This window comes from Nanorana parkeri, unplaced genomic scaffold, assembly GCF_000935625.1.
Source record: "Nanorana parkeri isolate BGI_ZX_2015 unplaced genomic scaffold, ASM93562v1 scaffold1897, whole genome shotgun sequence".
In the NCBI taxonomy this organism is placed as follows: Eukaryota; Metazoa; Chordata; class Amphibia; order Anura; family Dicroglossidae; genus Nanorana; species Nanorana parkeri.
The window spans coordinates 172,620-187,216 of NW_017308165.1; the positions used below are offsets into that span (position 1 = coordinate 172,620).

The 14,597-nt window shown below is 40.8% G+C and overlaps 1 protein-coding gene across 1 annotated transcript in view; it reads right to left on the minus strand.

Moving 5' to 3' along the window:
* Positions 1-243: 243 nt before the first annotated feature.
* Positions 244-14,597, minus strand: part of MIPEP (mitochondrial intermediate peptidase) — an 87,412-nt gene continuing 73,058 nt past the window's right edge. Inside the window, exon 19 of the mRNA XM_018572004.1 lies at positions 244-454. Coding sequence (XP_018427506.1) covers positions 357-454 — 98 coding nt within the window. The 3' untranslated portion in view covers positions 244-356. The remainder of the gene's footprint in view (positions 455-14,597) is intronic.

The window sequence follows — 14,597 nt, forward strand, 5'->3', positions numbered from 1 at the left end:
CATTGTGTTCAGGAAACAAGTCCACTTTAACAGTACCACCTAGGATCTATACAATGGAATAACAGTGCAGACAACAACTGAAATAACACAGCCATATTTTAACACAAAATAAGTTAATTCAAATGAACATAACTGAAATACCAAAGTAAAATACTAGATTCCCTGGTAAGAGAAGGCACATTTTTTTGTAATACTCACGAGAGTATTCCCATTATAGCTCTGGTCTCAGGAAGTCTAAAAACTGCAGGTCAGCATAGGTCCATACAGTGTTCCAGAGAACATTGCCACCAGGATTATTTTAAAATGGCACCAAGTAAAATGAGAAGATTGTTGCATTGCAAATTGCTGCATGGCTTTTATTCAGAGTCCATGATAAATGTTTCAAAGTCGGGATCCAGGTCTGAAACAAGGGCATCAACAAAGTCATCCACAGATGGACACTTCTGTAGCATGCCTGTGGACAAACATAAGCACAATTAGCACAGTACAAACATTCAAATCTAAATAGATCATAATATCTCATCTATATCCTTTCTATGCATTGTTAAAGAGAATAGAAGGGTTTGAAAATTCCTGTTTTCACCAGGGACTCTGCCTTGTTTTCTCTTTGTGCTCAGTACACGGAACCTAGCATAGATCTGAGCGAACAGCCCTGATTGGCACATTACAGTTCTCAGTCCCGATCAGCTGGCCATAAGAACATGGTGGCTTCAGTCCATCCCCGTGTGAAACTTGAGCTTTTAATACTTGGGGATTTTGCCTCAAGGAAAGAATAGAGTAGGAAAACGTATTTCAGTTTGCGATCAGATGCAACATTTTTTGGAGTTTTCTACTTTAAACACCAACAACTCCCCAGCACAGACATTGCTCGTGCAGTGGTGCCCATGTTTGTATTTACCACATCCCCAAAACATATTTCCTTAGCAGTGTCCACAAAATCAAAAATATACATCCATGTGTTTTACCCTTTCCCTCATTGTCTGTCCTGGATTCTTTTCCTACAATGTATACATTAGCTTCTCTGGAAAACCTTCCCCCACCACTACTGCCTTACCCATTCTCTAGCAGTCCCTCTACATTCTTTAGGAACTCTCAACCCAACAAGCATCCCCTTCCCTCCACTCTGGCATTTCACCCTTCCACAATACTTTATCTAGCAGTTCTGCCAATACCATCTACATTATATTCTCTGCAGCTCCTCCCTCACTGTCCACAATAACTCCTTCTTGCTGGTCTCATCTGTCTCTCCACACTAGAGCCCATACACACAGTTCTCCATCTTGATCTTTCGCCATCAAAATGTCTGCTGCATTCAGCACTAAATGCTCTCAGCTTCCGTAATGTATGGCATGTCAACCCATAGCCCATGGCCTGCTGACTCAACACCACTTTTGTGTTCCGATGTCCCTGCCATTCTGCCCTCCGCATTCTCCACAATACAGTCCATTCTGTGGTATACTATCTTCATACGCTGTCCCCTGACTGCTATAAAGGAGACAAACTCCCAAGCAGATAGGAAATGCCACCTGATATTTCATAAATATGCAGGAGTCCTGCCTGTGGTAAACCCTACTGTTTTGATAAGTCCTACCCCATGTCAAAGGTGACAATAGCAGCTCGACTCCCACATCTGGAAACAGGGTATGAACGGCTGCTATTGCAGGTGAGAGTAGTTTACCCATGATTATGAACCATGAATCCTGCCAATCAGCTCTCTCTCGTCACACCCTCACTCCATGACTATTCACTGCAATGTATCCTTTCTCAGTGGAATACAATCAGCTGCCACTCCTCTTTCCTCAAGCTGTCAGGGAGTCCCAGCTTATGCTCTGCCTCCTTTCTTCCCCGTCCGCTGCCAAGATCCACTTACACTCTGCCTACTCTGCGCTCCCTGAGTCCAAGTTGTCATCCTGTCTCCCCCCCAACCCATCTCTTTCTTCCCTTGTGGTCCATAATCAGCTCCCTCTCTTCTGCCTGTGGTCTATGATCAGCTTGCTCTCTATCCCCAGGCCCATGATCAGTTTATACCTCTGTACCTCCCATAATGGCAAACTTGACCAAACATTGCCTAAATGCCAGTAATGCATACAAGCAGTAATAGATGCCTGACGAGTAAGCACCGTTCAGTGAGAAATGTATCTAGGGCCAGACTGAATCTCACTATTGTGTATGCTGTGGATCTGAAATAAGGAAACAACTTTATCAGTATCTCAGAAAGAACCAACGACAATCAGGCAAACTAAAAGGAATGGTCAGCAATTACAATTGCATATATTTCAGAGAACAGATGTCTGAGAAGAACCTAACTGGACTGCCTCTTGCTGTGACGTCCATGCACAGAACAGCCCTGAAAGGATCACTCCCTGCTTGTGTGATTGGCCTGCTGCCTACCTCAAAAATCTGCAGAGAGTTTGAGGTCAAAGTTCAGGCACTTCCAGGGCAGTGCTTAGGTTTGCTGCAGTAAGTCAATGGTTTCATTTTTGGGAATGTCAAAATTCAGGTTTTCATTTTACAACAACGGGACTGACCATGTGATTGTAGTAGGCAGACCATTTTACTTGACAGTATATTTCAGAAAATGAATTAAACCACCTAAGTTACTAAAGAACAGAAGCAGGTACAGATTTGCAATTAAATATTTGGCTGTCAGCTTTTTTTGCAGGAAAACAGTTCCATGTTTATGAACACTCTCGAACCCCTCCTGGCAATATATACATGGGTTTGTATAAGTGATGTTCCCCATAGCCCCAATAACCTGAATGTCCTTCTCCCCACCTATCCATTGATATAAACATATGTGCGTGTTTATGCAGTTTTTTTTTAGCGGTTGGATTGCTAAATGAAATCTAATGTTAAAAGGCCTTTTCAGAAAAACTGTTGTTTAAAGAGTCACATATAATAAAGCCCTGCATTAGCCAGATCTTTACCCAGAGCCAGAACCTGATGTACTCCCTAGACTCCTCTGTTGCTTTGAAGTGGTTCTTTACTCAAATGCTCCCTTGCCAAAGCAAATATGACCCGGCTGTGGACTGACACACCTTATGTACATCATGCAAAATAAAAATGCCTTCAACAATTCAGCTTGCCTCTAAATAATTATAGGCAGCGCTTATTAGGAACACAAACCTTGCCCTACATCCTTGAATAAACACTGCTGGAGCCATTTGGCTTTTGTGAGCTCTCCTTATGGCAGGAGCCTACAGCTCTGACAGTTGAATCAGCAACAGGCAGAGGAGCCGCAGGCAATCAGGAGCTGTTCTATGAATTGCTCCTCGCTGCTCGAATCGAAAATGAATGTCTTGTGCAAGTGTCAGCATGAATGTTCTATAGTATAAAAATCAAACTACCAGGATGGAATAGAGTGGGATCACTACTGGAAGGAATGTCATAAGAATGTGTACTTAGACATTCCAAGCACACCAAAACCTGCTATAAGGCTATTTTATAATGTTTATATTTCACTCATTTATAAAGAAACATCCTATTCCAAAATGAGACAAAACTTCCAGTTCAGGTGGCAATCAGTATAGCTAACAGGAAGTACAAGTGAAACTCGAATAATTAGAATATCTTGGAAAAGTTCATTTATTTCACTAATGCAACTTAAAAGGTGAAACTAATATATGAGATAGACTCATTACATGCAAAGCAAGATAGTTCAAGCAGTCCTATCTGTTTAGTAAAACAGACCTAGACTGTTCTGGGGTTTGACTGTTCTAGACCTTAACCCCCGATGACACTATCAGTGTAATTAGAAGCAGGGCAGGAGTTGGCAGGGTATGCCACTAATGATGTCAAAGTCTTGACAGCACCTGTGAGGTAAAATTAATGGAATATGCCTAAAGCTTGACATACACTTATTTTTGTCTTGTTCAGCCTCCTGGGGCTGAACTCTCTATTCCCCCATTCACAGGTCTCGATTTCCCCATTTCCCCCCCTCAGTCTATTGTATTCTGACAGAATACCTGATCAGTGACTGTAGTGGATTGTCTGTAGTCAGTGTTTGTCGGGAGATTTTTTGGACTGGCACCTTTGACAAAAGTGTCTCGAAAAATGTACTTTTGTTGAAAGGGTGGGGGGCGCGCACACTGGTCAAATTTGGGCCCGGTAACACAGTCTAACTTAAGAATCATCCACACCATGCTAAAATCTCTTTATATGCATGGCCAGGTCTTTTACTGATAGCTCAAAGGGATCCTTCTGTGATCATCAAAATAATCGTACCTCTAAACCCACCCAAATATTAATAAAAACTGGCACATACTTAAAAAGTCAGACTTCAGCCTAAACTTTTGGAACCCCTTATAGAACATCCGTGGGCTTGTTATTGCTATGTGTGTGGGGAGATTTTCTCTCACTTCCTGTTCAAGTGACAGGGGGTCAGAATGACCAGAAATCACACAAAATATCATCAACGGAGTATCAACAAAAAACAGTCCTTGTATCTTCCCATGCCTTGTGAAACCCGTTCCTTCCTTGGTGTCACAAGGAAAAACAAGAAACTGTGCCCAAGGGGTCACAGGCACCAATAAAAAATTAACAGAGGTTCTAAGGCTGGCCATACACTATGCAGATTTCAGCCAGTCCTTGATGAACCGGATTAAATTTGCACAGTGGCATCCCAGCCGGCATCCCTCAATAAGGAGATCAAAGGATCTGGGTGGAAATCTTTTGGTCGAACGGAGTTGGCAGCCAATAAGCTGCAAGCTCCGTTTGGGTATTCTGACAGCAGCTTCCGGCTGCTCTCAGAATACAAATGAAAGCAGCGGGGGATTCCTACATCCAGGCCTGTGGGCTGAACAAAGAAAATATAACAGTGTATGGCCAGCTTAACTCTACCCTATTCCATTTACAAAATAAGCATTAAAAACTTGCTTTTTTCTACAACAGGTTAAAGAAATCCTTGCATCATCAATAACACCACTTTTAGGAACACTGATTGAAGAAAAAAAAAAGGACAATGCATTGTCAGTCATGAGTGTTCCAATATTTGCAAGTAAGGTGACTGATCTGAGCAACTGTTCTTGTCTCTATTGTCTGTGTATATTAAAAAAAAAAAAGATGTTTACGTCTATTCTGAGAATTATTTATTTCTAATTACCTCTGTTGTGTTAACCACCTTAAGCTGCTGACATAAATGACATCATCTCGGATGGATTCTTGCGCATGAGAAGTGTACATGGAGCAGGTGTTCAGACAGACCAGCACATCAATACTCAGCACCTGCTCAGACACTAAAACAGGCGACATCAAAGGGAGCTAAAAGCCACAACATGTAACTTACAGGTCACTATTTGGGATCATTACAGGAAAAAGCACCAAACCTGCCAAGTATGGCTTATTTGCATTTTAATACAGAAATTAACTTTTCTTCCGTAAAAAGCTTCTGTAACAATTGGTGAATAATTATGTAGGAGTTGTGTTACTGCCCATCACCCAAGACATGTTAATTAGCCGGTGACTACAGAGTCACTTAGTTATTCACAGCATAGTTTGTTAGCCAGGAGTCGCTGCAGCGTGGCCTCTCCCCAGCCTCGGGACATTGTCAGACTCACCTTACCCACTTTGATGTCTCTGCCTTCTTAAAAGGAAAGCAATTTCATTTAAATGATGTCAGTGACAATAAGTACTCCTTCTCTGACTTTTTGCAATAACAAAATGTTGATTTATGTGTGTTGGAGACATGTGAAAGAGCCTGAATGGCAGCATGCTAAAAAAAGTGTCAATTGCTTATACTTGTCATTCTTCTACAGTGACTGCAAGCCGCAGGACAAATTCACAAGGAACTATGCAAGAGTACTAGACTTATAGAAAATCAGTACTCATCGAAAGATATAAGGTCCACTTACACTTTCAGGGCACCCTCTAATGATAGATAGATAGATAGAATACTAGTATCATGATTTCAGGGAGTTTGGGAAAGGATTATGAACTGTGTCATATATATGTTGGGGCATACAAATGAGACCTTTACATTAAGGTTCTTTAGTTTTAGTGAATACACAATTAAAGTGAATGCACACTTGTGGACCGGTAATGCAAGGAAGACGAATAATAATAGGGCTGGTAATGATTAAAATTATCATGTTCGATTAATAAAAAATTGTTAAAATCGATTATAACGCACATACAGATCCAACTACATTGGCCTATACACATACAGCACAGCAATGAAGTAATAAAATGAGCTAGGATCACACTAATCCAGCACGTTATTAATCTCACGTGCCCCCACTCAATATGGCCGCCGCTTGAGTGGGGAAACTCAGAATAATAATGTGCTGGATTAGTGTGATCCTAGCTCATTTTATTACTTCATTGCTGTGCTCTATGTGTATAGGCCAATGCCTTGGCTGGCGCTCATGCAGAAAGTTTCTTGGGCAAACTCACCGGCCCAAGTGGCTCCGTCGGCTAACGAAGGGGGGAGGAGTCCGGTGACGTCACTTACATCAACGTCACCGTACTCCCTCCCCCTTCCCTTCGTTAGCTGTCACAGACATCGACGTCAACTAACTCCTCTCCCTTCCCTTGCCGACTGAGCCACTTGGGGAAGGGGTCCGGTGATGTCGATGTCCGTGACGTCACCGGATCGCCAACGGGACTCCCAGAAGCCGGCGGAGAGGTAAGTGTTTTCATTAGCGATCAAAATAATTTTAATCGATCAAAAAGTTTAACGATTAATCGAGAAATTTATTTCCACAGCCCTAAATAGTAATAATTATTATTATACAGGATTTATACAGCGCCAACAGTTTGCGCAGCGCTTTACAATATAGGGAAGACAATACATCATATATATCACAATACAATTCAAGACAAGATGGTAAGCATAAGAATAAAGTTCATTTCACAAAGTTACATGTATGACACAAGCATCAATGAGGACAGAACTGCTTGGGTTACTAAAGCTTCTTTTAGCGTGAAGCATCTGGGTGCGTTTAGTATTTGTAGTACAAGTAAAGCAGCCTATTTTGAGGCTGCTGGGTACATAACCTAAGGCTGTTCTTTTTGCTCAGCGACAGTGCATGTTTGGCCATACAGGGAACAATTATCCTTAGAGTCTCTAAGGGATCTTTTTCTCAGATGGCATTTACGCAAATTGTTTTGTGCATATTGGAAGTCCAATAGTTAGAAATGTATGGTGTTGGCTTATTTCTCCTGAATGAAGAGAAACAATGGTGAATCGATGAATCAAGTTTTCTATGTTCTATCTACAGCCACTGTAAAAAGTAGGGATGCACTGATACCGGTTTTTCGGTATGGAGTATGGGTACCGATATTTTTTTCCGGTACTTGCCGATACAAAATACAGGTCCCGAAAAGTCCCATTAAGGAAACCTGATTAACCGGGAAGCATGCAATGACTCACTGCCCGGCTTCCCGATTGGCTGGGAAGCTGTCTCCATGCTCCCTCATCACCAGCTGACAAGGAAGCATGGAGTCAGCTTGCTGGCCAATCAGGAAACCGGAGGCAGGTAATGACTTGCCAACCAGATTCATGACCAATCTGGAAAGCTGGGCGGCGAGTCATTACACAGCCCGCTTCGCAGCCAATCAAGAAGCTGGGGAGCAACTCTTTACCTGCTTCTCAGCTTCCCGGTTGGCTGGGAAGCCAGCTCCATGCTCCCTGGTAACTTGGGAGCATGGAGCCGGCTTCCTGGCCAATCAGGAACCCGAGCAGCGTGTAATGACTCGCCGCCTGGCTTCCTGATCTTGGAAGTTCCGGTACTCGCCCAAATTCTTGCTCTCTGCACCGATACTAGAATCAGTGCATCCCTAGTAAAAAAAAAACTTCCTAATTTATCATTAGCATTATATGGGAATTTTTTTGAGATCCCCCACTTACACACACAAATTGGTGTTTGATATGGGCAACTTTAACAATTTTCAGACAACTCCGTATATACAGTAGGTGCAAAGATCAGAGCACAAAGGTTAACTGGCTTAAAAAAGGTCTGTCCATTTGTTGTTCAGGTAGAGAATAATCACTGTTTAAAAGAATTGTAAAGTCCCAGCATATCCTCTCCTGTTATATCATCAGCATTATAATAGGAATACATACTAGAGTTGTTTTTGATAATACTTACTTAAAATAGTTCCTTTTATATAGTGAGTGTTGCCTTCTGTGTGCCAATCACTTTCACCAACTTCCTGGATTCCCAGTGTGCTTTGTGACCCTTTACCTGCTGCTTGATGTGATGCAATCTCCATTTCTCAAGACAGCAAGTTCCACCTATTTCCCCAATTTCTCTGGCAGCAAGAGTTCCCATCTCCACCTACCTGCTGCGCACATTATGGGGGAGTCTCATTCTTGTATGTTTTACACTATAAAAAAATGCAAATCTTACAATACCTGTGACTGAAGTCAGACTGTGAATTTCACACACTGACTGAACCGACTGCCCATAATTGAGTGTCAGTTTTATGGTGATCCTGAATTCAGTTTTCACAGCAGCCACTATGTGCATGGAGTTTAAAAGGTCCTTAACTCATTTGTGGAGGTTTTTTTATGCACTCCAATAAAAATGTTTTACAATATAAGATAGTTAAGGTTAGTCAAATAAATCTTGCACTAGGAGATGCACAGGCTGCCAATGTTGTCCTCTTTGGGAGAATACTATTTGCCTGGCTACCTCTAGCTTTAATATTTTATTACAGGAGAAGTCGCGGACACAAAAAAAGCATGCAGATTAGTCACAACTGGAATTTTTTATTCCAGAAAAGACATCTTCTACAACAAAAAATATATATATTATTTGTGGTATCAAGTTCCACTTTAAAAGGGAAAGTACAATAGTTTAGGGTCCTTAGTTTAATATTTTGAAATGTTTAAAAACATGTTTTTAACTATATATGAGTTAAATCTTTGTTTTACAACTAACTAATGAAAGGATTTCCAGATGCAGCCATCCAGGGGAAGGGGCAGTGAGGAGGGTCAAGTCACTGCTTTAACTTGTGTGTGTAAATTTCAGCTTGAACTACTGAGCTCTGCTTTTTACAACAGACAGTAAGGAGAAACTGTAAAGGATGCAACATTATGCAATATTTAATACATGACACACACACTCGTAAGCATATTGTATATACTGGTGTGTATGCGATATATACAATAGCGAGAAAATGTTACTATTTGTAAACAACTTTGAATAATATTGTAAAAAAAAAAAATACATTTTTTCCACATACCAACAAATGAATGTACACCCTTTGAAACCCTGAAGCTCGTTGGATTTGTATGATAAATTCTAAATATATCTAAATCTGGGCTACATTCTGCTTTTGTCATTTTCCTTTTCCCGCACATAGTTTATAATTGAGTAAAGAGCTGACTTGCAGCCGCCACTGCTGGGAGAGTGGCGGCTTAAGTTGCATATACACGGTTAGAATGTCTAAAAAACTAAATCAATTTCAAAATGTTAGTTTGACTTTATAATCGTCGACGCAGTGAGATCGATTTCGACCGCAGAGACGAAAACATTTGAAGGAGTATGTTGGAAAATGTTTCTCAAACGAAATGCTAACAGTGAATGTGGTTTTCGTTCAGAAAACTCCATTCATTCCAAGATAAAATGGTAAAGAAAAACGAAAATCAAACAACATCTCTAACAACTGCCATGCCATGTCGTTGGACTATCAAATAGTCCAACGGGATGTTTCGTAAAAACGCTTGCGCGAAAATTTACCCGTGTATACCCTACTTCATTTTAATTACTGGAAAAAGAATTGCTTACATTAGGTTTCATTGCATCATCCACCTGTAGGAAACCAGGGCCTATCACTTCCTTGGCACTGAGGGACAAGCATAGTGTAGCTATTGAGGCACTGAAAACCATAAATGTGTGATATGGGATCCATAATTACTATTCTGAATGTACTGTATGTACCTGGCAGGAGTTCTGCTTTATTCACACAACCATGAGTCAGGGTTTTGAGTCCTTACAATTAAAACAAATATCTCACATAGGTCAACTTATAGGGAAGAAATAGAATCTGAAAGGAATAATTAATCATTGTATTGTGTATTACATTTACACTTGTTTACACTGAACAGTTGAGCAACCACCAGATGATGGGCTGAGGTCAGTTGCTGTAATCTCCACCAGCGGGTAACTGGAATGGAGCCATGTTCCCATTTGAAAATAAGGCTAAATATTTAAAACAAAAGGGTAAATATTTAGACATGTCCCACCCACGCTCTAAACAGAAATCACGCCATGTCACTACAATACTAAGCTCTTCATTTGTGGCATTATTTCCTTTGTGTCCCTCCAAAAGGCAGCTGATTAAATAAAATATCTAACGGGACCAGATTTCCTCAGCTAGTGCGCAGAGCAGAAAAATAACATCAATTGTTAAAATACAGAAGCTATGAAGAAATACATGGTTGAACATTATTAACACAACCATTTCAATTCCATCAATGCTTAAAAACACAATCATTACTGATGGAGGCCGTGCTCTTTTGGCAATACATTCCTAGTTCTGGTAGTCATAAAATAATAAGTACATCAAGTATGTGATGGTAAGGAATGTAGGTCCTCAAAATACACTATCTGTAAAACCAGGACAAACTGAGCCAAGCCTCCACCCAGGCCAAAATGTCTATTAATCAATTAATAAAGCAGCAAATCTAAAATTTTGCATACATTCTCTGCAGGTGAACCTTCCATGTGTTTTATATGACAGTGACTGATTTCCCATCAGAGAATGTTTAGTGAAAGTCACATTCACAGCTTTATAGACTCTTTAGTGTGCCATGCAGAGATGTACAACTTATTGTTAACACGAGCATGGTCGCAGGGCTATATGAGGGACAAAAACCCTCTGTTTTTAACACTAGTAGTTAGTGTAATGTTTGTGCAGGCTGGCTGGTGAACCTTTGTCTTTGTACAGTGTAAAGCCCTTCCATGTGCACCTTGCTTTAAAGCTTGTTATGAATTGATGTGTATTCGCCATTCGCTTCACTTGTTGAAAGAGAAAAAAGAAATGCGATTCCTCAATCCTTGCTAAATTTGTGGCCCATCGCCTTTGATTGGAATATTAAACATTGTCGAACAGAGTGGTACCCAGCAGGGCCACCCACAGCTTGACTTTGGCCGATTCAGTAGAACTCACCCAAAATTTGCTCCGGGTATGGCTAACTTTAATTGTGGTGGTAAAATAACTCAAAATATTTGTTTACTCCATGTGTGACTGTGTGTTTTTTACACGAAGCACACCTTAAAACAGACCAAAAATGTGGGAGTATAGTCCTTCCCCCACCTCACCCAACTTAAAATGTTTTCACTTTCACAGCCAAATTAGGATAACACCTATTTTAGAATTGTTACGTTTTCCATTCACAAAGCGTAACCTGAAAAAAGAAATAAATAAAAAAATGCTTCTTGCAGTTTAAATTGCTTTTTCTTGGGTTAGGGTTTTAAGGATTAAAATGTCTTCTTGCATCTATTTCTTTGAAATGTTAGGAGGGGCCTGAGGTGGCTTGTCCACTGTATATTAATGAAGCTTATCACATTAACGCTAACCTCAAACTTTCTATGAGATCACTGTGAAAGGGCCAAGAAAAACCTGGAATCAGCCATCTTGCTCGCTTTAACAAAACTTCTAAAAGGTAAGACATTTAAAAAAAAAAGTTTTTAAATGTCTAAGTATGCTGTGTGAATAGGAACATAACTAACATATGGAGGGGTTACTCAAATTTGACTGCAAAAGTGCAAATATGCTTTAAAACGAGACATATGAATTACCACTTTCTGGGGCTTCCATCTTCTGTGACCGCCAACCCATGGTTACATCTCTCAGCAGCAAAGTGATTTCATTGTCCCTTCACTCCCAGGGTAGCCATGGTTTTTTGGTTACACTATTTTTAAACAAAATAATGCTTCATAAAGCATTCGGCCTGTAGTGGATAAGAGGCCCATCTCCTATAACCTCCTGCTTTAGCAGGTTCCACACAAAAAAGCAATCACAATACAGAGTCATCCAACACTGCAACCTTCCATTTACATCCTTTGATTATAGGAAATTGCTCTCGCCTATGAAGTGATTTACAAAATTATTGACGGTCACAGTGTGAAAGAGAGACCAAGGACACACAGCCTGATGTTATGTAAGTTTACTGATGATGTTTATCCTGACTGACACTAACTTTCTCCCAGGATCATCAGCTTCCATGGCTGATAAACACAGGTCTGTCTTCTTTAAGCCTATATCTTTAGTGTATGCCCCGAATGTGCCTCAGGGAATGTAGCCCTTAATACTTGTTGATCTTTGTCTTGTACTTGACACGTTCAATCACGTGTGTTTCAACAGAGCTCTTGAAACATTTTCAGGGATCAGACTTCCCCATTCTCATTGCTCATAGATCTTTCCTGACACTTTGCATCCTTAGATTATACTTTTGTGCACTGTACTGTCTAATGTATATGTTACTGAGTGACAGCACAGTATAAGGTTCACCTCTGACCTGCAAGCTATTGCAAGTACAAACCATATAACAAGTAGTTGCTGAGCTGATGCTATGCTCGGAGCTGGCAACCCATGTCTATCTGACAGTTCAGGAACCGCAGTTCCCAGTATGTCCAGTCGCAAAGCTCTTGGGAAGATCTTGTATTGCTCTGGACCATATGAATTGCTTTAAAGAGGATTTCTGGGAAACCTCTCTTCATCTGTGACCTCTTGAGCTCCCCTAATACACTGTAGACTTTCTGTTTACTGCAGAATCGCCCACTGATGCTGGAACACGATAGGGAATGTGCACAGTACTGACATGAGGACACAGTGTACAACAGGATCACTATGAAGATCTTACTGAATATGGATGCATGTTGTATGTAACTTAAAATAATGAAATGCATGCCTGACTAAGATGATTGCCTAGAGTTGCTCTTTAAAGTTAAACACAATGTCATCCTATTGTGTAATGCTTAATGGAAAATGAATGTATTTTTTTTAAATACAGCTGGTACAAGAACTGGAACTTGTCTTTAAACTGGATTCGTGAATTATCATTCCCCGCCGGACTGGGAGACGCAGCAGTCTGAGCTAGCCAGACTTTAAAGTACTGCCAGTCTAATCTGGCAGAGTAATGACATCATCACTGTGCTGCTGATCCTTTGTCAGTGAGATATGGCCAAGAAGTACTGCAGAAGGAAGAGTCATTGTTCTGGCAGGGGTGCCAAGATCACAACTTTTGCGTACAAGAACTGCAAATATTTTGGTAGATTAAACAGTTTACATATGTACTTCAACTGTGCATTCAGTTGTTTGCCTGTAGTTCAGCTTTAAAGTGTATCTATGGTCTTTTTTTTTTTTGGTGCTCTTTTTTATTGCTGTCTTTGTGGAGATTCACTCTCTCTATTTGTTCTTGTGACCACTGTCACTGAGACTAAAAGTGAGGGATGCTAAGTAGCCACCAGATGCAAAATGCTAAGTTGCCACAAGCACAGGAATAGAGGGAAAACTTTCCCATGGGGGTACTAGCTTTTCTCTTGCTTCCTAAAGTGTTTACCAATCCGGAGCTAATGGAAAATCTCCCTGATACTACAAATATGGCAAAAAGAAAAAAAAACCCAGAGATTTTACTCCTTCAAAGGGGCCTTCGATATACTTTAAATTCTTCAGGAAATAATTACACATTTTTTAGTTACAAGGAAGGGCAACTTATGGTTGAAGACGAGCAGTTTAAGACAGCACAGCATTTGTTGTGTTTACCATTTGGAAACTAGGGTATTCTAAACTGTCAGTTAAGATTATGTCAACACTGATGGATTATCACTAGATGATTGTGGTTACGCCAATAAAAAAAGATCTACCAAAACCATGGGTGTCACATCACATAAGATTTTGATGTTTACTTTGGAACACATATCATCATGAGAATATACTGAATGTTACACAAGCATGCACTTCTTCTATAAAAGCTTGTAAGTGACATGTACAGAAACACAAATGGCAGGGACAGAGGGTGTGGATTCACAAGGCTGAATCTTTTAAAATAGGAAGCAGGAAAGCAAAAACATGTAACCTGATTTAGGTCGATGATTTGATTTTTTTAAATAAATGAAGAGTTAAATGCATGTGTGAGGTCCTCGTTTTGGTCCTTTGTCTTTAGAGTCTAACCCCGGGCAGTAATTAAATCGTTAAAAGAGAACTATGCGGTAACCTTTTTATCCCATAGTTCGCTTTAGGATCATGGAGGACATATACTAACCTCCTTCCGTGACCCAAAGCTCAGTATTGCCCACGATACACTGAGAGTGCCACAGCCAGGACGGATCCCGACAATACTGTCAAGATCCACTCAGCTGGCTGATTGACAGCGGGCTCTGCCTATCTAGAGGCAGAGTCAGCTGTGCCCGCCCCCTCCATTCCTCCAGTCAGCACTGGAGGATCGAAGAAGGGAGGGGGGAATTCCTGACGGACAGCCACCGCTCTCTGCAGGGAGATGATCAAGCGGCGATATGCGTTTGCTCACTTCCCAATCAATAGAGCCGACGTGTGATGGTTTCAATGTAACACGTTGGCTCTAACTATGAGGATGAGTGAAACTCACGCACCTCATAGTTCTTTAAATAAGCCGCCCCCAACCCCCCCCC